This window comes from Pseudopodoces humilis, chromosome 11 (assembly GCF_049639895.1).
Source record: "Pseudopodoces humilis isolate 2021_Gansu_Grassland_sample_001 chromosome 11, ASM4963989v1, whole genome shotgun sequence".
NCBI lineage: Eukaryota > Metazoa > Chordata > Aves > Passeriformes > Paridae > Pseudopodoces > Pseudopodoces humilis.
Window position 1 is genome coordinate 15458888 of NC_142210.1, and position 21400 is coordinate 15480287.

At 51.9% G+C, this 21400-nt stretch overlaps 2 protein-coding genes across 3 annotated transcripts; both read right to left on the bottom strand.

Moving 5' to 3' along the window:
• Positions 1-3449: 3449 nt before the first annotated feature.
• LOC102100306 (receptor-transporting protein 2) lies at positions 3450-5748 on the bottom strand. The gene is made up of 3 exons (XM_088061220.1): positions 5514-5748; positions 3989-4448; positions 3450-3913 (listed from the first exon to the last, which is right to left on the bottom strand). The coding sequence occupies exons 1-3, from the start codon at positions 5657-5659 to the stop codon at positions 3599-3601; spliced, it is 921 nt and encodes a 306-aa protein (XP_087917346.1). The 5' UTR covers positions 5660-5748; the 3' UTR covers positions 3450-3598.
• Positions 5749-13056: 7308 nt separating this feature from the next.
• On the bottom strand, positions 13057-17922 carry LOC148183605 (programmed cell death protein 1-like). 2 transcript variants are annotated; one of them, XM_088061226.1, is made up of 5 exons: positions 17764-17922; positions 15411-15743; positions 14971-15126; positions 14371-14405; positions 13057-13557 (listed from the first exon to the last, which is right to left on the bottom strand). In XM_088061226.1, the coding sequence occupies exons 1-5, from the start codon at positions 17870-17872 to the stop codon at positions 13339-13341; spliced, it is 852 nt and encodes a 283-aa protein (XP_087917352.1). In that variant the 5' UTR covers positions 17873-17922; the 3' UTR covers positions 13057-13338. The 2 variants fall into 2 exon arrangements, with proteins under 2 accessions (XP_087917352.1, XP_087917353.1); XM_088061227.1 differs by having other exon boundaries at positions 14971-15129; positions 17764-17897.
• Between the last annotated feature and the right edge of the window lie 3478 nt (positions 17923-21400).

Consider the following 21400-nt stretch of genomic DNA (forward strand, 5'->3'; position numbering starts at 1 on the left):
CCTGCACAGAACCCACAGGGAGAGCATCCTTCTTCCCTCATCCCCTGGGATGGGCTCGCTGTTCCCATGACAGCTGGGGGGCCTGGCCAGGCCAGGAGTGCTTGCTCTGAACCCCAAAAGTGCCAAGAGCCACAGAAAGCAGAATTTTGAAGGCAGTTTGCTAAGAAACTAGTAATGGGCACAACTGCATGTTGGAAAAGGGTATCCTGGAAAGGACCCCAAAAATGAAGCCATGGCTGAGAAGCCCATGTATGCACAGATGGCTCTGAGTACTGGAGAGGAGATGAAGGGGCTGCATGAAGGAGGGGACATGCTTGCACAGGATGAGGACACAGGCAGGCAAGAAGGCAGCGGCGAGGAGGAGACCAGGGAAAAAGGAGCATATTCACACAAGGCCGTGGATGGGGGAGCACGGTGGTGTGTTAGAGACTTGAAAGAGATAGGTCTGCCCTTGTAAAAGAGCAGAGAGACTCAAGCAGAAAAATACCAGACTAGCAGACTAAATCCCCTGCAGGGATGTAGTGTCCGCCAGAGTTGGTATCTCAGGCAGAGGCGAGGGAGTTCCCACTCAGCAGCTGGGCGGCTGGGGAGGCTGCAGACAGCCCAGACATGGTAACTGGGGCTGGGAAAACCTCAGCATTGAAAGAAGAGGGCTATGGGCAATGGCAGCGAGAAACTTGGCCAGATCTTCGCTTCATGGCATAGCAGCGGCGGGGCAGGGGCGGGCTGCTCCCAGCACAGGAGGGAGGGAAGCTGGTCCAGGCTGCAGGATCGGCCCCGCCAGAGCACAGCTCCGGCAGAGCCGCAGCAGAGGCACTCATCAGAGCCTCTCAGCCACAGAGCAGTCCCGGACCCACGCAGCATGGCCTTTGGGGGACCACACTAAAGGGAAGCAGCTGGTCACAGAAACAGCAGGGACGGCATCCCCCATGTGAGGAATCCTGTCCCGTCCCAGTGCTGACGGGTCACTGGTCCCAGTGGTTCCCAGTGCAGTGCCGGAGATCTGCAGCTCCATCTGGTGGTTCCGTGGCCAGGGCTGCTGAGGCTGCAGAGAGAAGGCGCTGGTGAAGGAAGTTGGTGGAATAAAAGCAGGCCAGAGCACTTAAGAAACCAAATCCACGCTGCGTCTGGACCACACAGCGTTTTCTTGTTATATTCATTCTTGTTATATTCATTTTTTTTAACCAGTAGCCCTCATATCTGCGAATACGGACGAATCTTACAGTAGCAGAAAAAGCCGCATAAAGGGCCCTTCAGGATACAGCAGGGAGGAGAGGACAGCACCTGGGAAGCAGGTGCAGCCAGGGATTGATGCTGTGTGAGCCACACAGAGTTTGGTTATTTCTTTTCCTTCAGCCCACCATTCTTCCACTAATTCAGTCAGGAAATCTTTGATATCATACCCATCTTCAACATCAAATCATTTGCAAAGCCAGGAGAGGATGGATACAGCTGCTTCAGTGGTTCTGAAGGTCTGTTCCTTGTTGGACTAATGTGACAGACAGGCCTAAAACCAATGTCAGTACCTGAAGTAATTTGAGGGCTGTTCAATTCAGCTCTTGCAACTCAGATAAGCAACAGGTCCCCTGGTGCCTGTGTTTCAGCTCCCCCACAATTCCTGAATCCCAGAGAAAACAGCAAAGAGGGACTCAGGAATGTGTTAGAAATTCCCATTTAACCCCAGCAATCAGCATCCTAGCACAGCAGGTGCCTGGGGCCACTGAAGCAGAGTAAGCCAGAAAGTGGATGGAATTAATAGGAATCATTCACCAGCCAGGATCACTGGCCAGCCTCTCTGTGAGAGGTATCAAAAAAACCGAAAACTATTATATGAATGGCGCAAGCACACCAAGGGATGCTGTCTCCTAAATTGCTCCTAAACCCATCCAGGGCTCAGCAGTGAGCTGGTGACTGCATGCTCATCACTGGCACCTTGCTTCCCCAGGGAATGGCTGCATCTCCTGGATTCTCCTGGGGCCCCATGGAGGTGGATTTCCCATGTGCATCCCGCAGTGCGCTCGCAGGTGACAGCCCTTGCAATGCTCTCTCTCGCAGGGCACACCATGCACCCCCAACACCACTTGCTCACCCCAGGATCCCAGAGAAGACAGACTTTGGTAACCATGGTTGTGTTTGAGGTTTGTGATGTACAGGCTACAGGCTATTTCAAAAGTTTAGTCAAGTTGCTGTGGTTTAAGCCCTGCCAGCAACTAAGTACAGCGCAGCCTCTCACTCAGTCAAACCACCCTGCCCCAGTAGGATGGGGAGAAGAACTGGAAAAGGGTAAAGTCTGTGAGTTGAGATAAGAACAGTTCAATAATTGAAACAAAGTAAATATAATAATAATAATAATAACAATCATGAACAGAGAGATAAAGAGAGAGAGAGAGAGAGAGAGAGAGACATAATAAAGACAAGAGATGCACACTACAGTTCTACACCACCCTCTGACCCATGTCCAGCCCATCCCCTGGAGCAATCGGCCCCTCCTGGACAACTCCTCCAGTTTATCCACTGAGCAGAATGATTTATGGTACAGAAAGTCCTTTGTGCCAGTTGTGGCCAGCTGTCCTGGCCGTGCTCCCTCACAGCTCCTTGTGCACCTGCTCCACTGGCAGAGCAGGGGAAACAGAGAAGTCCTTGACTTAGAGTAAGCTCTACTTGCAACAACTAAAACATCATCCTGTTATCAACATTATTATTGCCATATTAAGTCCAAAGTACAATGCTGTAACAGCTACAAAGAAGAAAACTATTTCCATCCCAGCTGAAACCAGGACACAAGCACTTACAAACCAACTTCACCTCATTTTTCTGGGCTAAACTTGTGGCCACAGGACATGCTGTGCCTATGAGTAAGTTCTACAGGAACCCAGCTCCCCTGCAAGGAAGGTAAAAGTCAAGGTTAGGCTGCATGGGGACAACAGCACATTTCCTCCCAACTTTATGACACCCACAAGATCCCTAAAGCCCTGCAGCGTGAAGTAGCAGAAGGCAAGAGTCCACATCTTCCCCTTCACCCAGATCCTGTAGCCCAGTATTTGCAATTTCCTGATAACTGGGGCATAATTGAAACTGCTGCCACAGCCTTCTTGCACTTGCCAAGTTTGGGCACCCTTTGTCCCATCTGCAGGATACCCAGACAGCTGGCCAAAGGCAGGGCAGACTGGGGATGTGCCCCCCTGGAAGCAGAGCTCCGCTGGGAGATAAAAACAGCCCCCAGCTTCCTTCTGAGATGCCCACACACACCTAGAAAAGGCTTTTGAGAAATTAAAAAGTACAAATGCACCCTTGGGCTGAGGAGAAGGAGCTTGCTTTATTCTTGCAAGTAATAAACTTCATCCTGTGCATGGGGTAGCTGGGAGATTCATCCTCATACAGAATATGTCCCATAAGAATCCATCAGACCCACCAGTCTTCCAGAGGCTGTGGGACAAGGTGCATGGCTGAGGCATCCCAATTGTGTTCCCATGCCACCAGGAGCTGGGGAGCTTGCTGAGCCAAGAGCAAGGGCTGACCTTGGGTACCAAATTTTCCAGGCAGTTCATCAGCTTCCTTAGCCATCACCCCAGTTCCTCTTTGTGATCCCCAGATCTCTCTACCTCAGGGTCAAATAAAGCACAACAAAGATGATCAGTGCCAAAACACAGAGCAAAGAGCCACCGATGCAGCAGCAGCATTTCCAGGGGAAATTGCTGTTCGAGGGTGAGGGGTGGTGGGTTGAGGCTGCATGGGGCCTTAAGTCCTGGCCTTTCAGGGGCTGAGAAGTCCTGGACACATTTGCATTCCAGGCAGCCCAATTTCGGGCTGACTGCGACTCAGTGTGATGGGTCCTGGCCTTGCCCACACCAACCAAAGGCTTACAGTCATCTGATCCTGGGGATGGCCACAACTCAGTGTGATGGGTCCTGGCCTTGCCCACACCAACCAAAGGCTTACAGTCATCTGATCCTGGGGATGGCCACAACTCAGTGTGATGGGTCCTGGCCTCCCCCATATTTGTCAAGGACTTCCAGACATCCGATGCCAAGGCCAGCCATGACTCGGTGCTGTGCATCCTGGCCTTGTCCTCATCCCTCAAGGGTTTCCAGGCATCCTGTGCTGGGGCCCTCTGTGACCTGTAGCAGTTGCCGAGCTGGCAGGCCTCGCAGTGGGCACGGTCGTGTGGCCCCGTCACCGGTGTATCCACCACGACTTCCAGGAGGTCAGAGGGCTGGACAGGCTTATTGTAGAAATACTGGAGGATCTTTATTGCCAGGTTGTGCAGAATTGTCTCCACAGTCTCCAGGCTGAACTCAGCAACCTCCAGCCGGGAGTTGGGGCAGCGCCTGCATTTCTGGCGGAAGATTCTCATCCACACTGTGCCCCAGCCTTGGGAGTGGCACATGTGGAACAGGATGTGCACTTTGGCAGAAGACCACTTATGAAAACACTGGGAGCACTCAAACCTGTCAGGGCAAAGAGGAGACCAGCTCATCCCAGGTGCCCCACACTGAGCCAGAGCCTTTCAGCACAGTCAGTAGGGATGAGGGTTAACACAGATGATGGACTTACCTCGGTCATGCAAGCTTTACACCTAACTGTCCTCCCCCTAACAGCATGTTGCCAGTCTGGGAAGTTCACCACATATGTGAGCTGAGGGCTGGCCCCAGCATTAAAGATTTCAGAAGCCAGGCTGTCTGCTGGGATCCTGCCTCCACTGCCAAAAGCAGGGGCCCTTGGGGCGGGAACCATCAGGTCCCTGTGTGGGATTCCAGCCCCTCACCCATGCTGGCTCATCACAGCTCAGCAGAAAGCTAGCATCAAAACCAAGACTGGGTAACAGAATAAAAAGAAGCAAAACAGAAGGAAGGTGTGGGTGGAAGGTACAGGGCAGGTGAAGATACATCTTGAAGAGCCAAAAGGTGTGCAGCCCACAGCTCTTCATCTTGCACAATCTGCATGGGACCTGGGAACCAAGGTCTCCATTTGATGCCGCTCAGGCAGGGTGTTTGAACAATGCCCAGGGTGGGAATGTTTGGGATAGGGCTTTTCATCAGCAATGCAGAGCCACAGCCTCTCTCTGCCCAAGGTGCCACAGCCTAGTGCAGGTGCAGGAGCTGCTGAAGCATTGTCCCATGTCCCAGCACACAGTGGTTCTCTCTCTCCTCATCCTCTGGGCGCAAACCCAGAAGATTTGATTCTAGTGAGATATAACTCCCCCTACTTGCTGAAGGAGCTCTTTTCATCTTGACAACAACATAGAGACATTCTGGCCAAATAACATCTGCCCTTTGGCCCTATGGTGTTGCTGAACTATTCTCCCCTCCAATTACCATGTTTTCCAGTTTGGCAATAACCAACTGAGATTCAAACAAAAATTAAGAAACCCTTCACAGCCTCATCCACCTCCAAACTCCTCTTTTTGCTCAAAAACCTGTTTCCTGCAAGCAAATTTTGAACATGGGAAAGGTCCACATGGCAACCCATCAACCCTGATCCCACTCCAAGTGGGACTGCCAGCAGCCCCTTACCTCCCAAGAGCACGGTGCTGCACAAACTCCTTCCAGCCAGGCCTGCAGTCCTGCACCTGCAGGGAATCATCCTCCACAAGTGTCCATGGATCTGTTATGTGCATTTCTTCAATCTTCACTGCAAAAATGCCCTGCCACGTGGTCATGGTTGCACTTGAAGCTGGGGAAGAGGTAGTGACCAAGCCTGTAAGTCAAGCTTGCAGCTTCTCAATGCTAATACACATGTGCAACAGCCTTTTCCCTATACTTTTCCTCTTTGTACAATGTTTTTGTGCACGGAGAGGGGAACCTTTGCTCCTGCATGAGCAGCACCGCCCCATCCCAGTCTCTGAGTCAACAGTCTCTGCTGACACTGCACCAGATCTTGGCCAGGTGAAATGGCCCCTAAAACAAGGACAAGGTGGGTTTCCTCAATATATATAGGTGAACCCCTGAGCTTGGAAAGCCACAATGCTGCTTTGTCCATAGGCAGAAAGACTGGAAACAAAACCAGGCTGCCCATGCCCATCACATTCATGGCAGTGGGGAGAACTTTGAGAGATTTGCCCAGCTTAGGAATAATGAAAGCGAAACCCATTGAAAATGCAGGACTCAGTAGCTGATAAAGCTCCAAGATAACCTTCTCTCTCTCAACAGCTGCCACCAACCATGGGCTATTTTTATCAACTTTCAGTCAATTTGAGCAGAAAAAGGCCTAACATGAAACTGCAGGGTGGAAAGTTGGGGAGGACAACATGGTAAATAAAACCAAAAGAGATGAGTTGTGCTCTGAGCTGAGAGCACCCAGGTAAGGTATAAACAGCAGGGCTGGGGCTGCCTGCAGCCCTCTGCCTCCCAGATTACCCCTCCTGGGGTGCACAAGCCCCCCAGGAAATCCCGTAGAGAGCAATGCAGGACAGAGAGCAGGTTAGATAAGATATCAAATGATAACAGGTCTTGAGTTTGAGAAGGATCTTGATAAGGCAGGTTTTGGTTCAGGCAGTCCATGCAGGTAAATCCCAGGAGCCACAGCCTGGCAGGGAGGCTCTGATCTTTGCTGCTGGAAGGGAAAAGCCATCAAGTCATCAAGCCAAGAGCCCTATAACGCCTTCACAATGTGCACTGCCCATCCTGTGACGAGATTCCAGGGCAGACCAAACCTTCAGCTTCCACATTTTCCTTCTATGAGGTTCCTTCTGCTCTCAATTACACCTTGATACCATCATCTGGAGCAGGACTGGAAGGAAAGAAAGAGCTTGGAAGCAGAAAAGCCTAGACAAGGTCCTCAGGAGGCTTATGAAGAGGTAGAAAGCCCTATCCTATGGACAGACCCTGAGTCACCCCCGTGCTGAGACCCCTGTCATGGCTTCATTGGGTCCTGCTTGGGCTGGGGCAGTGAACTACAGGCAGGACAGTGAAGGAGGGATCATCCCTCAGTGTTTTCAATGTTCGCAGATGGGAGCTTGGGGACATCCCTGGCTCAGGGCTGGTGCATGAGCAGGAAGAGATGAAAGAGCAGATCTTCCCAGCCTCCTCTCATTCCTTTCCCTGGGGCCCCCATATCTATAGGTTCATTATAAAAAACCCCTTAATGTACCCTGCCACAGAGGGGTCTTCAGGGCTGCAAATCTCATGGTGCAGAAGGTGGGAGCTAAGTAGGGAAAGGGTTGGCCTCACAGCTGGCACCATGGCCCATGGCACAGGGACCCAGCCAGCAGCACAGTGACCAGGATGGAGCTCCCACCCTGCAGCATCTGCCTGTCCCCTTGACCCCTTCTGTGTTATTGTCCAAGATTCACCTTGGGGGGGTTGAATGCAGGAAAGACCTAAAGGTTTTGACACCTTCCCTTCACAGCTAGGGCATGCCTGTGTTAAACACCTCCAGCTGTTTTGAGGAGGAGGAGCCCCTCGGGGACACAGCCCTGTCTCTTGACGCTCTCATATTCACCCGAGCAAACCGATCTCTTCATCTGGGGGATCTGTGGTTTAAGCTCTTCCTCCTCGAGGCTGCTGACACAGGGCAGAGGGATTCTCCCCTCAGGACAGGCACCACTCCCCACACTTCCCACACCAGGGACCAAAACACTGCTCCTCTGGCCCACTGCTCAGTGAGAATACCGTGGCATACCTGGCACAGGAACAGGTCCCTGCCTTCAAAACCTGACTGTGATGGAAACCAGTGCCCTGTTACGTCATGGTAACACAACTCAAATCGTGACCCACAATGTGCTGAGCCCTCACAGTCATCTCTGAGACAGCCAAGTGCTGGTCCCTCTATTAAAGCTTTTGACTTGCTTTTATTAAAGGGACTTTCCTGAATAACCCACAGAGACAAAATTGCTTTGACATCCTGTTCCATTTCAACACACACCTCCTGGCTCTGCCCAAGCACCTTTCTACCAGGCTTATCAGTACCTGCCTGGAAACAAAAGCTGTTCCTACAGGATCTCCCACAGCCTGGCCTCAGCAGGGAGTGGGAACAAGCTCTGTCGTGCACACAGCATGACGTCAGTGGGCTGGCAGCCCTTGCCAGGGTCAGACTCTGCCAATCCTCTTCATTCCAGCACACTGGCCATGGCTTCTCCGTGGGATGCATGAAGGAAGCACTCAAAGTGCAGCCTGGGTGGTAATTTCCCTGCTGTTTTTGTACAGCATGAAATTATTTTTGACTTGACTGGGTGAGCCGTGTCTGTGTGTGCAGGAAGGTTTCCCAAAGTTCTTTCTCCTCCTCTTCATCTCTCACTATTCCAGTGTGCCAGCCTCCACATTCCCTACTCTTCCAGCCAAGGGACAAAGTGCCCACATTGCCCATAAGGACCATCCTCAGCCCACATGTGCCTCATTCCTGCTGAGACATCCATCCCTTCCTTTGGCATGGGTCACACCATACCCTGGTGGCTCCATCCTGCCAGCAGTCCCTGGGAGGAGCATGAAGAGACATTCAACCCCAAACCTCAGGCAGGACTGCAGAGAGGAACATCCTCTCAGGGGTGGGGATGCTGTGTCCTTGGGCACATCAAGGTTTGCAGGACAGATGAACTGACATCTAACCAACAGGGCAGAACCCTAAACATTTCTCACAGCTTGCTTCATACCGAGGCTTTTTCCCACTCTGAAGACTTCCCTCATTTTTTCCTGTGCTGAACACACCCAATTATTTTCCATCATTCATTTTTTCAGGAAATTTTTGCTCTTTTCTCCAGGTCATCAGGGTGAACTCATTTTCTAACCCTCCACCCAAACAGCCCCTACACCCTCCTTCAATAGCATCTTGTTTTCATGTGAGCCAGGCTTCCCCAGAAAATCTGTTGGATGTGTCTGCTGCACAAGCTATTGATAAATGTTCATGGGATTGAGCTTCTTGAGAATCCATCCACCCACAGTGGCAGAATTTTCCATTTCCTCATTTGCTTATGAGAATGTAATGTAAGGCATCACAAAGATAGCATCCCTCCCGCTTTCCCTGTGCTACCCAGTGTGACACGCTAATGAAGAGAAAATGAGGATGGTTTGACACAAGTTCCTGCTAAATCTGTGTTCTCAGCCCCAGCACTGCCCTGTCAGTGTTTGTCACTTGGTGGTAATTTGTTCCAGCAGTTTTCTGAGTACTGAAGCAGGTTGACTCATCTAGAATTTCCCAGATTCTCTTTTTTCTGCTTCCATGAAGCAGATGGTGAATTGAGCATTCATATCCTCCTGGGACATTGCTCCATGACAGCTCCCTGTGCCTTAGTCCCCCTCCAACCTTGATGCAGTTGACAGTGAATGGTTGTCAGCCTATCGTGGTGAAACCCACCAGATCTAGGGACAAGCAATGGTTACAGGTTCCCTTCCATGCTGGACTGTCTGCACAGCTGAGCCCTTGGAGCAGAAGGGTCCACCTAAGGTGGATTTGAGGAAAGGAGGATCAGTTCCTCTGGAAACGGGGCTATGCCCAAGCTGGACTATAAAGAGGGTACATTGCCCCATCATCCTGGACTTCTGGCATGGAGAGGGATGCTGAGCAATGGAGAGAGATTTAAGGGGGAAAATGGATGTGGAGGTTTGGGTGGGTATTACCCCACATGGGCTTAGGCTCCTTGTTCACCTGGTGAGCCTTGTGATGGTCTCCGCAGGTGCAAGAAGCAAGCTCAACCCCCTCCAACAAGGCTCTACTCCAGTGCCATGGGCAGTGGATTTGGTCTTGGGACAGAGAAGCAGGCAAACAAAGGACTCCTGCCTGGCCCTCCAAGCCCCAGGCACCAGGGGGACTGCCAGCTCCCTCACTGAGCATCACATCCCACCAAAGGGAAGAAGAGAGAGGAGAAGAAACTCTGGAGACAACTCAAAGCAAAACTAGAGAAAGTGGAATGAGTGTGGTAGCATGAAACAAAGATGCTCTGTAAGGCTACAACAGCTCAGTGACAGGTAGGGTGAGACTCTTGGTGGAACAGGATGGAAGAGATGTTGTGGACCCAGACCCTTCAGGACACACCAGAGCTGTGCAGCCTGGCCATGGTTAGGGGACCGGGCAGTCTGCGCAGCAGCCCACCCCTCCTACCACAGCACCCACCAGCTCCCTCCAGGCTTTCTCTTCCAGGAACAACAGTTACTTTCCCAGACACTTGAGGCCACGGCAATGCTCCCACACCACAGTTCTGGACAGATCAGTCCCACCCACAAGCCATCCCATTAACCCAGGGGACAAATAACCTACACACCTGATGCATCACCCCCAGTCCAACCTCTCCTAACCAAAAACCTCCAAGACATCCCAGTGACAGGACAGTGCTCCCTTGAAACTGACCCTACTGTCCTACAGCCTGACCACCCCTTCTCCCCTCAGCATCAGTATCCTAGTGTTCAGGAATGGTGCCTTGCTGGTCCATGGCATGGCTTTCCTCAAAGGCATGGCTGCAAAGTGCAGGAAAGGATTTCTTTTCCATCTTCATCTGCCTACCTAGTTCTCCCAAGACATGGTTTATTGAGTTCATGTTTCCTGAAGAGATGCTTGCTCACATGTTGTTTCCCAACCTCTTTTAATCAAGGCTGGGGTGTATAAGGAGCCAGGCTGGCTCTCAAGCACCATGTAGGAGGTGACTTGCTTAGGTAGTGTCCAGGCATGTTGCCACACATCCAGCTTTCTGCAGATGCTGAGAGGGATCAGTCCCAGCTCTCTGAGGTCTCCCAGAGGGCTCTGGCCATTCCCCATCATCAAGACCCTAGTGTGGGATCAGGGTGAGGCTCTCCAGAGGTCTCAGTTGGTGTGTGGTCTCAGGGGGCTGATGAAGCATTTTGGCACTGAGGTGGTGGCAGCCACTCCTCGGGTGAGCGCTGAGTGCCCGTGGTCGGAAGTGGTTGCTTTAACTGCCAGACCAGACTGTACAGGAAACACAGCAGCTCCAGCACCCAGAGCCTCCCCCTTGGCTGGTCTGGCATCCCAGCACAGCAGAAGCTGTGGCACATGGATAGGGGGCCTGAGGGGATGTGTGTCTGTGGGGAGGTGGTATTTGGTACAGTAACTCTGCAAATCTGGGAGTGTGCACTCAGATTTGTCTGGTGAGTTGTTTGCACATCTGTGTGCTCATGAGCATTTGTGTGTGTTTGCATATGCGTGCATGAAGAGCACACAAACACACTCGACTCCCCATTCCCAAGAAGGAGGTTGGGGTATGGGGTCTGATACCCAGCTCAGGGCACTGCTTGGTTTGGGGATGCTCAGCCAGCACAGCCAGTGCCAAGCCAGGTGCAGGGGAGTATAGCTCATGTCTGTTAGTGCTGGCATCCTGTGCTCCAAGAAGGGATGGGAGATGGTGTCTGGCAGCCTGGAGCATGCCCACCACTCACCCCACGCATCTTCCCAGCCTTCCTCCCTGCAAGGGGCAGGATTGCAGCCAGGCTGATAGGGAGGGGCACAGGCACTGCTGCAGGCTGGATGCTCTCCCATCCCAAATGACAGTGGGAGATGCTTTTGCTACACCTCCAACCCCACTGGATGGCTCAGGAGCCTCTGGTCAGCTGCAGACCACCATCCAACCAGAGAGGAAAGGACTCAGCCCCAACTGCACCTGGAGGAGTCATAGCTGCAGCCAGGGAGTGCAGGAAGTGCTGAACATCTGGTACCTCTGCTGCCTGAGAGGTAGGATGGAAAATATGAAGCAGGGTCCACCCTCTCAACAATGTCAGTGTCATGTCTGAAGGGAAAGCAAAATGCAAAACTGCTGACTGAGCTCCCATTTTCCTGCTGAAGCTGCCTCCTGCCTCAGTTTTCTGCACTCTGCTGTCCACAGCAGGTCTCTGACAGAGCAGCTGGGGCAAGGAGCTGGACTCCTGCTGGTAAAAAGCCCTGATGGGCTGAACCATGAACTGGTGTCAGTGAATGGCATTGGAGTTATGGCACTGTCCATGGAGGCTACTGGGAGCCTTCACCACTGCAGGCCAAAGTGGGCAGCACATCCACTGTCCTACCCTGAAGAAAGGCGTAAGCTATCCCAAACGGATATTTATCTCATCTAGTCCCCTCTGGAAGTTTCTCATGGACTTTCCAGTCCCCACAGAGTACAAGATATGGTGCCTGGCTTGCCTCACCCTTTCCCCCAGTGCCCAGGTTGGCTCCCACAAGGCTGCACTGGTTTTACTGGGGTTAAGGGAAGAAGACACCTGCTGACAGTGCTGCCAAAGTGTGAGATACAAGCGACTCTTCTCAGTTTTCACTGAGTTTCACACTCTCCTGGCAAGTCTCTGCTGCCTCCAAAGCCACTCCTTACTGGGGTTTCTCTTCTCTCAAGCAGCTGTCTCTTCTTTCCGCTCTGGTTTCTGGCAGGTAGCACATTTCTTTCAAGAGAGAAAGTGGAAGTTTGAAGCCAAAAAAGCTGAACAAGCACCACACTGTGAGCTTTGCCCTGGCTGATGGCAGCTAGACCCCTGGCACAGCAGGGATGCTCATCCCCATGGACTGGGTGAGTGCCCCGAGACAAGCCTCATTAAGGGGGAGTCTTGGTTTGCAGCCATGCCTGGGTGACCAGCTCAGACAGGGGCAAGGAGAAAATGAGCATCAACCTCTCTAAATTCTAAAGAGCAGCTTTGTGGAAGAGCAGCTTGCATATCCCACGGAGAGGCCCAGGAACCACAACAGATGCTGTCACCTCCCAGCTCTGCCCTGCACTGCAAGAGACGTTATTTGCCTGCCCACACACTTGCCATCATGAGTCAACAAACTCCTCGGATCAAAACTCTTTATTCACCCCCATGGCCAGATCTGACTCCCACTCGGGGATGGAGGAACACAAGGGTAGATTAACCCTCATGCAGAGGAGGAAAATGCCTGGAGACAGGCAGAAAACCAGCTGCCTGCTTCCCAGGTATTTCTGAATAGTGGAACATAGGTCAGCCTCTGCTCCAAGCGAGGAGAAGCTTGCAAGAAGCCTTGGGCTCCCATGCGCGGCATCTCACAGGATTCACTCCAGTCCTGACCTCCAGCATCTTCTTCAACAGTCATGCTTTGATAGCTGGTTCAGACATGGGGCAGGGAAGCAGCATGGCCACTCCAGAGAGAACTGGGTGGAGGTAGAAAACCGAGGCATAATGTAAATCACCTCTGGGACAGACCTGTTGGCATCACTGCTCTGCCCCAGCCCATCCTCCCTACCCTGAATGAAGAGGCAGCACATGGAGCACAGCAGGGACCTTCCTCATCCTGTAGTACTCACTCCATGGCCACAATAACACCACGGCCAGGACTGTTCAATATCAACTCCAGCAGCAGCATCTCTGTTGCTTTAGTCCTGATAATGCTGGATTTTTCCCAGAGCGAGGGACTGAGGCAGCCTGTTCATGCCCATACCCTGGTGAGGAGGGACTCTGACCCTCAGCAGGGCTGTGATGGCAGCTGTTGAGTCTGCTCATCCAGGTGTTTCTTGCTGCGCTCTGGTGTGACAGGTTTCTCCTCGGGGAAGATGATGGTGGCATATTCAGTCTGCTCAACCAGCCGAGTCTTGGGAGGCACTGGGGTGTGTTGGTCACTCTGAAACTCCAGCACACCATAGTCCACAGTGGATATGGACACCACGGGGGGCTTCTCTTCCTTCTGCAAGGTAACCCCATCGTGGTGGTTCAACATCCAGAGGTACCCACCATCCCCAGCACAAGCCCCTTCTTACAGCAAGTGCCAAAATCAGCTCTGAAGCATCTTGGGAGGGTGAGAATGATACACAGCAGAAAGATGCACAGACCTGGGGTAGAACATGCAGAAAGGAACCACATCATGAGCCTTGGGGTCTCAGCTCTCTGCCTCTGCAGGCAGGCTGGACTCTACATGCCCAGCCATGAAAGACAGGGCTGTGTTAGAAACCCTTTTCCCACCTCTCATTGGGCTTCAAGGTAGGCTGGTGTGCAAGAGAAGAGCCTAGGGCTGAGTTTGCTCAGCCCAGAAATCAGAGAGCAAAGGGCAATCTACTCACTGCCTTCAGCCATCTAATGAATGGGGTTGGAGAGAAGATGGAGACAGATCCCTCCTACAGGTGCCTGGCTAAAGTGAGAAAAAAAACAGGCACCAGCTGTAGCAAAATAAATTTTAGTTTGATATATTGGAGGGAAACATCCTCCCATTTTCTATAGCAACACAATCCACTGTCAAAGATAAGCCTGCTTTGAAGAGGAATTGGACTAGAGAGTCTCATCCTATCTTGGGTAGTTTTATTTTGATTTTATGATGAGGCTGTGCTGCTGCAGGTGCAGAAAAGGAGCTGTAGATGTGCAGAAAAGATCAAGCAGCAGCAGAAAAGACAGAAGTGAGACGCTTGTGAAGAGCTGATAAAGGAAGGCCCAGCACCCTCCTCAGCCCAGCAATGCCACAGTGCTCTCCTGCAGCACAGCAGAGTGACAGAGGTGGAAAACTCACCGCTGGCATGTTCTCACTTGGTGGTTTCTGCACATCTGCTAAGTAAAACACTTGGTTAGAGGATGTTTGTGTGCCATGTAAGCTGTCCCAGTCCCACCCTTTCCCTAAAGAGCGCTGGACACCACAATCTTTTTACCACACATCCTCCTTGTCCACAGGGTCGAACACCCTGAGCATTACAAGGACAAGTGAGATACCAGCTCACAGTCTAGGGTTTAATTTGGATTAGTGGAGTGCAGCAGAATTCTCTGTGAGAGTCCCTGGGTGCCTGTGGCATGTCTGAGGCAATGCCCTGAGCTGCAGCATGGTGAGGTGCTCCAAAGGTACCTGGGCAAGGTACATGGGAGGGATTCAAGTGCACCATTAAGGCACCATGCTAACGAGTGCTGTAGAGCCACTACACATAGTCTAGGGGCTCTGCAAAAGGCAAGCAGGGCTCAAAGCACCCCTCTCCCCCATGCATAGTGATATCTGTCCCACAGGGGTATTCCACAGCTGAGTTTAGCACATTGAACCAGTCCATGTACCCCAGGCAGCAGCAGACACCTGTCTGACCTCAGGTCCCACACTGGGTTTGCATGGCCTCCAGGGGAATCATACCTCCTCTCCTGTACATCAAGGTGAGGTAGCCAAAGATCAGCAGCACAACCACTCCAGCCAGCAGGAGGATGCCCAGGAGCATGGCCTTGATGTGCTCTGGGGGGTTGCCTTCCTCCATCTCCTGCTTGTCAGTGGCATTCCTCTTGGGGGCTGCTGCTTCTTTTGGGAAACAAAACAGCAGGTCAGGAATGTAACATGGCCTCTATGGTCCTTGTGAAAGGCAGGAGGGGAACATGAGGGCTCTCCTTAGAAATGGCTGAGTGCCAGGTAGGCTGTCATAGTCCCACTACTCCTCCAGGGTGCAAAGGAGATGGGACAGGGCAGGACTGTGCTCTCCTGATCCATGTCAGGCCCTCTGCCAGCAAGTTACTGCCTGCCTTAAGGCCTGGAGCTACTACGGGCTTGGGACCCATCCCATCAGCTCAGCCCCCCAGGCTGACCTGTGACTATCAGCTGCGACCGTTTGCTCTCCATCACTTTATCAGGCTTAAAGAACGTGATCAATCCACAGAAGTAGGAGCCTGAGTCATTCTGGTGGAGGTTCAGGATCTCAATCTCAAAGACAGGAGTGTGGTTGATGAGCCGGTACTTCTCTGTCTCTGTCATGGGCTTGTATCGGCTGATCTCAGCAGTTTTTTGGGCTTGGCTGTGGTTGGTCTCCTTGTACCAGTTGAGACTGTACTCTGAACCAGTGTCATTCTCCATGGAGATATTGCAGAAGAAGGTGGCTTTGTCACCTTCAGGGAGAGTCAGCTTTGCTGGGTAGATGGTCACTATTTGGGAGAGAGGAAACAAGGAGCAGACATGGTTACAGCAGGCACAGGGCTCAGAAACAGCCATATCCCTGTGTGGGAGCCAGGGATGCAAGCCCAGTCCACATCATCACTCTGGGACATGGGCAGGTACATCAGCCCGTGTCCATTCTATTCCCATTCCAAATGTGTGCCTGCTGGCTGGAGAGGGACTCTCAGAGATAGTAACTATATTGTGAAATGGTTTCAGCAGACCAAATTGTGCTCTGGGCTACCTAAAATTAACACTGAACACCTGTACCAGGGAAAACAGACTTTGGGGGTTGTATTATTTTTAAATATATGCTGTATTTTAATGTCTGAGTCATCTTCTCTCCAGCTGAGGCTGACTCTGAAAGTGAGCAGAGGGACAGAGTCCCAAGCTGGAGCAGTGCCCTGTGGTGCAGCCCATCACATGCCTGGCTGCCTGCTGGAATGCTCTGGCTCTCCCCACTACACCATGCTGGGAGCTCAGGGCAGGCAGGGGCTGCCCATGGGATAATATTTGTCATCTCCAGCCTGAGACCACCTGACAGGGCAGAACAACCTGGAGCTTACAGTGCCATCCCTTTCCAGGGGCCTGTCCCCTCCTTATGTGCGTGTGGGCAGCCAGGCCCTGGGGTTCCAGCTGGGCTTGCCAGGCTGTTCCCAACACAGAATCCAGTCAGTCACAGCCACAGGCTGCTCTGCTTTAGCACCAGCCCTGCTGCTTCACCTCATTTCCCTGTCCATTATCCTGGTGGGTTCACCTGTCCTGCATGGTGGGAATGCTGCAAACACGGGCCAGGCTCACAATGTCCTGCTTCAGCCAGTCCCACACAGCAGAACATGGCAGCTGTTGCATTAATTTCTGTTCTGAGCAATGAAAAATGGGAAGAAGCATTTTTCACAGGGGTCACCTAACCAAGCTATTCAAACCATGACGGCTTTGAAAAGTCCCTGTCAAAGGAAATTTACCTTCCCTTTTCAGAAATCACCACCGATAGCAGCCCCAGGGCTCACAGGCAGTGTCAGAAAGTCCCTCCCATCCCTCCAACTCTGGCCATATGACCATAACCTCAGCATCACCAACCAGAAAAGGAACCTGGAAATTTTGTGAATAAATACAAGATCAGATGGAAAACTGGGCTGAGAAATGAGGGATGAGACCAAATAGGAGGAGGGAGGGAGAGAAGTGTCCCAGTTCCCACAGGCAGCACTGGCTGTGGTGGTGTCCACACCAAGGGATGGAATTTTTGCCATGTTTTGGATTTCTTGTCTTTAATAGGAAATATTTGGCAGGTTCAGCGCTTTATTTATTTGGAAGGTTCAGCACTTTATTTCCTACTTGTGCCACTGCCAACAATGAATGAAGCGTTCAGAGGACTTCTGAAAGTAGATGTTGGGTTTACATGTATTCCTGTATCTTCTCAGCTCCAGAGGTTACATCTGCTCCAAGGGACACCCAGCCCTCTGCCCACCCTCAAGGCAAAAAATACATGAATCCCCCAAAGAAACAGTGTGCTGGAGGGTAGGGGAGACACAGCTTCACCAGAGCTCTCACTCATCCTGCCCAGACTCACACCTTCCCTTCAACCTCTCTTCCCAGAAAGTTCACCTAGAACAAGGAGACACTGAATCCCTCAGGATCAAGCCCAAACCAGGAGTTGCAACCCAAAGGTGCAGACTGAAGCTATGAGAGCTAGAAAGAAAACCCCACACCCCACTGGCAAACCTATAAACTCAACACCAAACTCCAACCACCATCACTGTATCACAACACAGCTCTGGTGTCAGCACTGTGGGCTGGGGACCTGTCCCCTTCTCCATCCTTTAATCCCATTTCTGCCCCAGGAATTCCCAAGTCCTTTGCTTCAGCTGCATATATCCAAAAACTTTGGGTTTTCTGCCTTCTTGATGCCAGAACTAATTTTCAAGTACAAAGCTCCCAGCCCTTAGACATTTTCCACCAGTCACAAACGACATGGCCACGCCAGTGAGCACACCACACTCCTGTACCTACCCCAGTGGCAGCAGGTCAGCATGGGCCCACAGCAGAGCAGGATGGCACAGAAGTCAGCCAGGGCCACCTCCACACTGCCCCATGTCTTCTTTGAGGCACGTGGAGCCATGGTGAGCTGCTCTGTCCCCTGCCCAGGCAGGTGCTGTGCCGTGTGTGCTGTGCTGCTCCCGGCTCTCTCTGTGCTTCCTTCACCACAGCAGCAGCCTGTTCTCTGTCGTGCACAGCAAGGGCTGGGTGGAAATGAAACGCACCCATCTCTGCCCCAGAGGGAAATCCGGGCTGCCTCTCGCCCCCAACTTCCTCCCCATGGAGGCAAGGATCAGCTGAGCCAGACCTGGGCCCTTCCCCTCCCTGTGCGCTGCTGGCATGTTCCCACACAGGTACCTGGCTGCCAAGCAGTGGGACAGGCACCTCTGAGCCTGCATCCTTTTGGGGAAAGCTCTCAGGGATGGAGGAGGCAGGGACCAAAAGGGACATGTCCTCAGCTCTGAGCCTGGAAGCTCATAAGTAAAAGCAGCCTTGGGTTCCCAAGCATCCACAGGTGTTCCCACTGGGTGCCCAAGGCAGTGGGGTTGTGGGACATGTGGCAGTGGGTAGACAGGGTCTGAGCAGCCATGGGGCACCAAGGGCTGCTCCCACCAGGAGCATGGGATGGGAGATGAGGAGGAGGGGGAGGGAGGGAGGATGAGTTTTGCATCCTTAGGTGTGTCTCTTCTCAGATTTGAGCAAGGACAGGTGCCAGGGCCCAGGTGCTGTTACTGGGGACATTTGCAGAAGACTTATGTAATTTTTTGCCATCCATACTCCCCGCTCACCACACTGACTAATACTGGCATAGGAAATAACCAGAGGTGAAAGCACGCTCCTCTGTTTCTCTAGAACACAGCCCAGTGCCCCACAGTTTTGGAAAGTGTCAGGGGAAAAATAATAACTGGGGAGAAGGATGTGATTCTAATGATGACTTCATTATTTTTCCAAGCTGTGGGGCTGGGGCTTGCTCACCTCTCACTTTTAAACATGTCCCTGGCAGGTGAGTGGGCTGGGGCAGCCACCCCTGATTTCATAGAATCATGAAATCATAGAATCATTGAGATTGGTAAAGACCTCTAAGACCATCAAGCTCAGACACTAACCCAATACCACCAGGATGGCCAAACTGGGATGACCAAGAAAGGGGTTCTGAACTGAGGCAGACAGGGCTCACCCTGGGAGGGTGGCTCAGTCCAGCCTGTCTTGGTCCTCTTTTCCAGTCTCCCCCGGCACTGCAGCATCACTCCTTTCTCACGAGCTGCTGGCACTGCTTAAGCTGCAGAGCAAGGTGCCATGCCCACCTTGTCACCTCTCTATGCCACCTGGCCAGGGGCCACCATGCTGCCTGGATGGGTGGCAAAGGGAGTGCTCTCCACGATGTGCAACGGTGCACATGGGTTTTGACTTGGATGTCACCTCTTCCATCATAATTTCCTGGATTGCCACTAAAAAAAACTCCAAACTAAACTACACTAAACTGAACTCCAGGAAACAAGGAAGCTGACAGCAAGGAGGCTTTTTCACCTTGAGGCTTTATGTCCCCAAATGGTGACACCAGGCACTTGGGCCAGGTGTGGGGAGGCTTGTTTGGCACTTGCCACACATTTTGGTTTCTAGAAGTGGAAGATGTGATCAGTATCACTGCCAAGATCACAGATCAGTGAGCCAGGGATAGGCAGGAAAAACTGGCTCATCCTCCCCACCCCATGCAGCAGCAGCGGAGGGCTGATTAGAATCATAGCACAAATTGCTCACACTTTCCAATGCACTTGAAATAGGTATAAACTGGTAACCAGGGCAGGGAGGCTGCCGCGTCCACAAGAAACCAACAACAGCAAGATGCTCTTTTCTCTGAAAAAAAACCAACACAATGATGAAAAGAATAAAAGAAAAGATCAAGCTGCTAGGAAGCTGCCGTGGAGGAAAGTGAGGTGAGCAGCAGTGCCAGCCTCAGGTGTCAGCATTGCATAGGAGCCCGGTCCCAGCCCCACAGCAGCCCTGGGGCTTCAGGCAGACTTTGAACCCTTCCTGTACCCTGCTGGACCAGCACAACTCACCCTGGCTCCTCCACCAGGTTCTCCAGCATGAAGGAAAACAGCCTAGTTCCAACCAAGATGCAGCTCCCTGCTCGTGCCAGTAAATCCCCTCCAGCCCAGTGAGGTGGATAGTACATCTTGGGTTTTGCTGACATGGTCATCAAAAGGTCCTTTGGTGCTTAAAAAAAATATAAATTCTTTCTGTGAGCTGGAGCATGGCAAATTGCATAGAACAGTCCTTTTCTATTTGGCCACCAAAAGATGAAAACGAAGTCTAAAAAGGAAGGATAAGCAGAAATAAGTGAGAAGACAGTTTGTTCTTGAAAACTAAGAAACAGCAACTTCAGCAAGCACTTATCACACCAGCTCATTGGAGCAAAAATGTCATGGTTTTTCTCCAGCCAGAAGCTGGTGAGTTCCATCAACACAGCTGTGACCCAGAGGAGGGCCTGGTCTTCTGCAGTCACCACTGCTGGGCACACAGCTATCACCTGAGCACTCACCTCAAACGGTTGAGTGTCAGCCCCAAAATGGCTTAAAAGCATCTGGGGTATTTAAGGAGCACTGAAAAATTGGAAGAAAAAGAAAGCTGTAATCAAACATCTCTGATGGAGCTGACTAAAGCCCAGAGCTGCATGACCTTGAAGTCCAGGGAAAGCATAGCTTCCCAAGCGAAAGGGGAAACACAAACTGCCACGAAAAGATGCTGAGGAAGAGAAGCCCACACGTTCCAAAGATCCTTCCCACAATGGTTTAACTGATTTCACATATGTGGGTCTGACCCAGGCAGGAGCCGAGTGGCTGGGGTGAGAAGAGGAAACGGTTAATAACGTTTGCAAATAAACACAGAGAGTCTTGAGGTCTTTCAGATACTTCTCAGAAATTATGAAGGTCTCCACAAATGATTTGCATGAGCAGCAATATCTGACCCTGTAGGGACAAGCAGCGTCCTGTGGGTGTGAGTAAGCAGCGGTAAGCAGTGAGCAAGTAGAGGGATGGAACAGAGAGACGAAACTGTTCCTTTAACAAGCAGAACCCTGCAGGGCCTGGGCAGAGCGATGGTGACTGTGATGGGAAGGTGCCACATGGGTATGGCAAGGGACCAATGTCACCTCCAGTATGGCAGTGAGTGTTCCTGCTGGCGGGCAGAGCTGACACCCAGCCCAGGGGCTCTAAGGATTCCAATGGTCCATCTCTAGCAAGAGGTGCTGGGAAAGTCTGTGCAAACTAGAAGCTGCTGCTGCTCAGGGTCTCAGCAACCTATCCATGCTCAGAGCAAGTTGGGGCAGGATCTAACACCAGTTGGGATGTGCTTGTGCATCCCAAGCAAAAATCTGGCAGTGGTACCCCTTTCCTCCTGGTACAACCTCACACCTCCTGCACTCAAGGGGCACCTCCAGGCACGCCCAGCCCTGTCTCAGTTCATGGCCCCCTCCAGCCTCTCATCCATGGCAGCAGCAACACTCCACAGCAGCGCTGGCTGTGCCTTCACACTGTTTCCATTCGGAGCTAGGTAAGGTACACAGGGACCTTTCTCAGCTGTGTCATCCGCTGCACGTGGGAAACACAAT

What these genes read in the sequence shown, in the direction of transcription:
- LOC102100306 (XM_088061220.1), bottom strand. Translation starts at nt 5,659, where the DNA reads ATGACCACGTGGCAGGGCATTTTTGCAGTGAAGATTGAAGAAATGCAC. An exon ending in CAGCACCGTGCTCTTGGGAG is followed by an intron (nt 4,449 to 5,513) that starts GTAAGGGGCTGC and finishes TTGCCCTGACAG; the next exon opens with GTTTGAGTGCTCCCAGTGTT. An exon ending in CCTTGACAAATATGGGGGAG is followed by an intron (nt 3,914 to 3,988) that starts GCCAGGACCCAT and finishes GGTGTGGGCAAG; the next exon opens with GCCAGGACCCATCACACTGA.
- LOC148183605 (XM_088061227.1), bottom strand. Translation starts at nt 17,872, where the DNA reads ATGGCTCCACGTGCCTCAAAGAAGACATGGGGCAGTGTGGAGGTGGCC. An exon ending in GCTGACCTGCTGCCACTGGG is followed by an intron (nt 15,744 to 17,763) that starts GTAGGTACAGGA and finishes TCTCCCAAATAG; the next exon opens with TGACCATCTACCCAGCAAAG. An exon ending in CTTGATGTACAGGAGAGGAG is followed by an intron (nt 14,406 to 14,970) that starts GTATGATTCCCC and finishes TTTACTTAGCAG; the next exon opens with ATGTGCAGAAACCACCAAGT.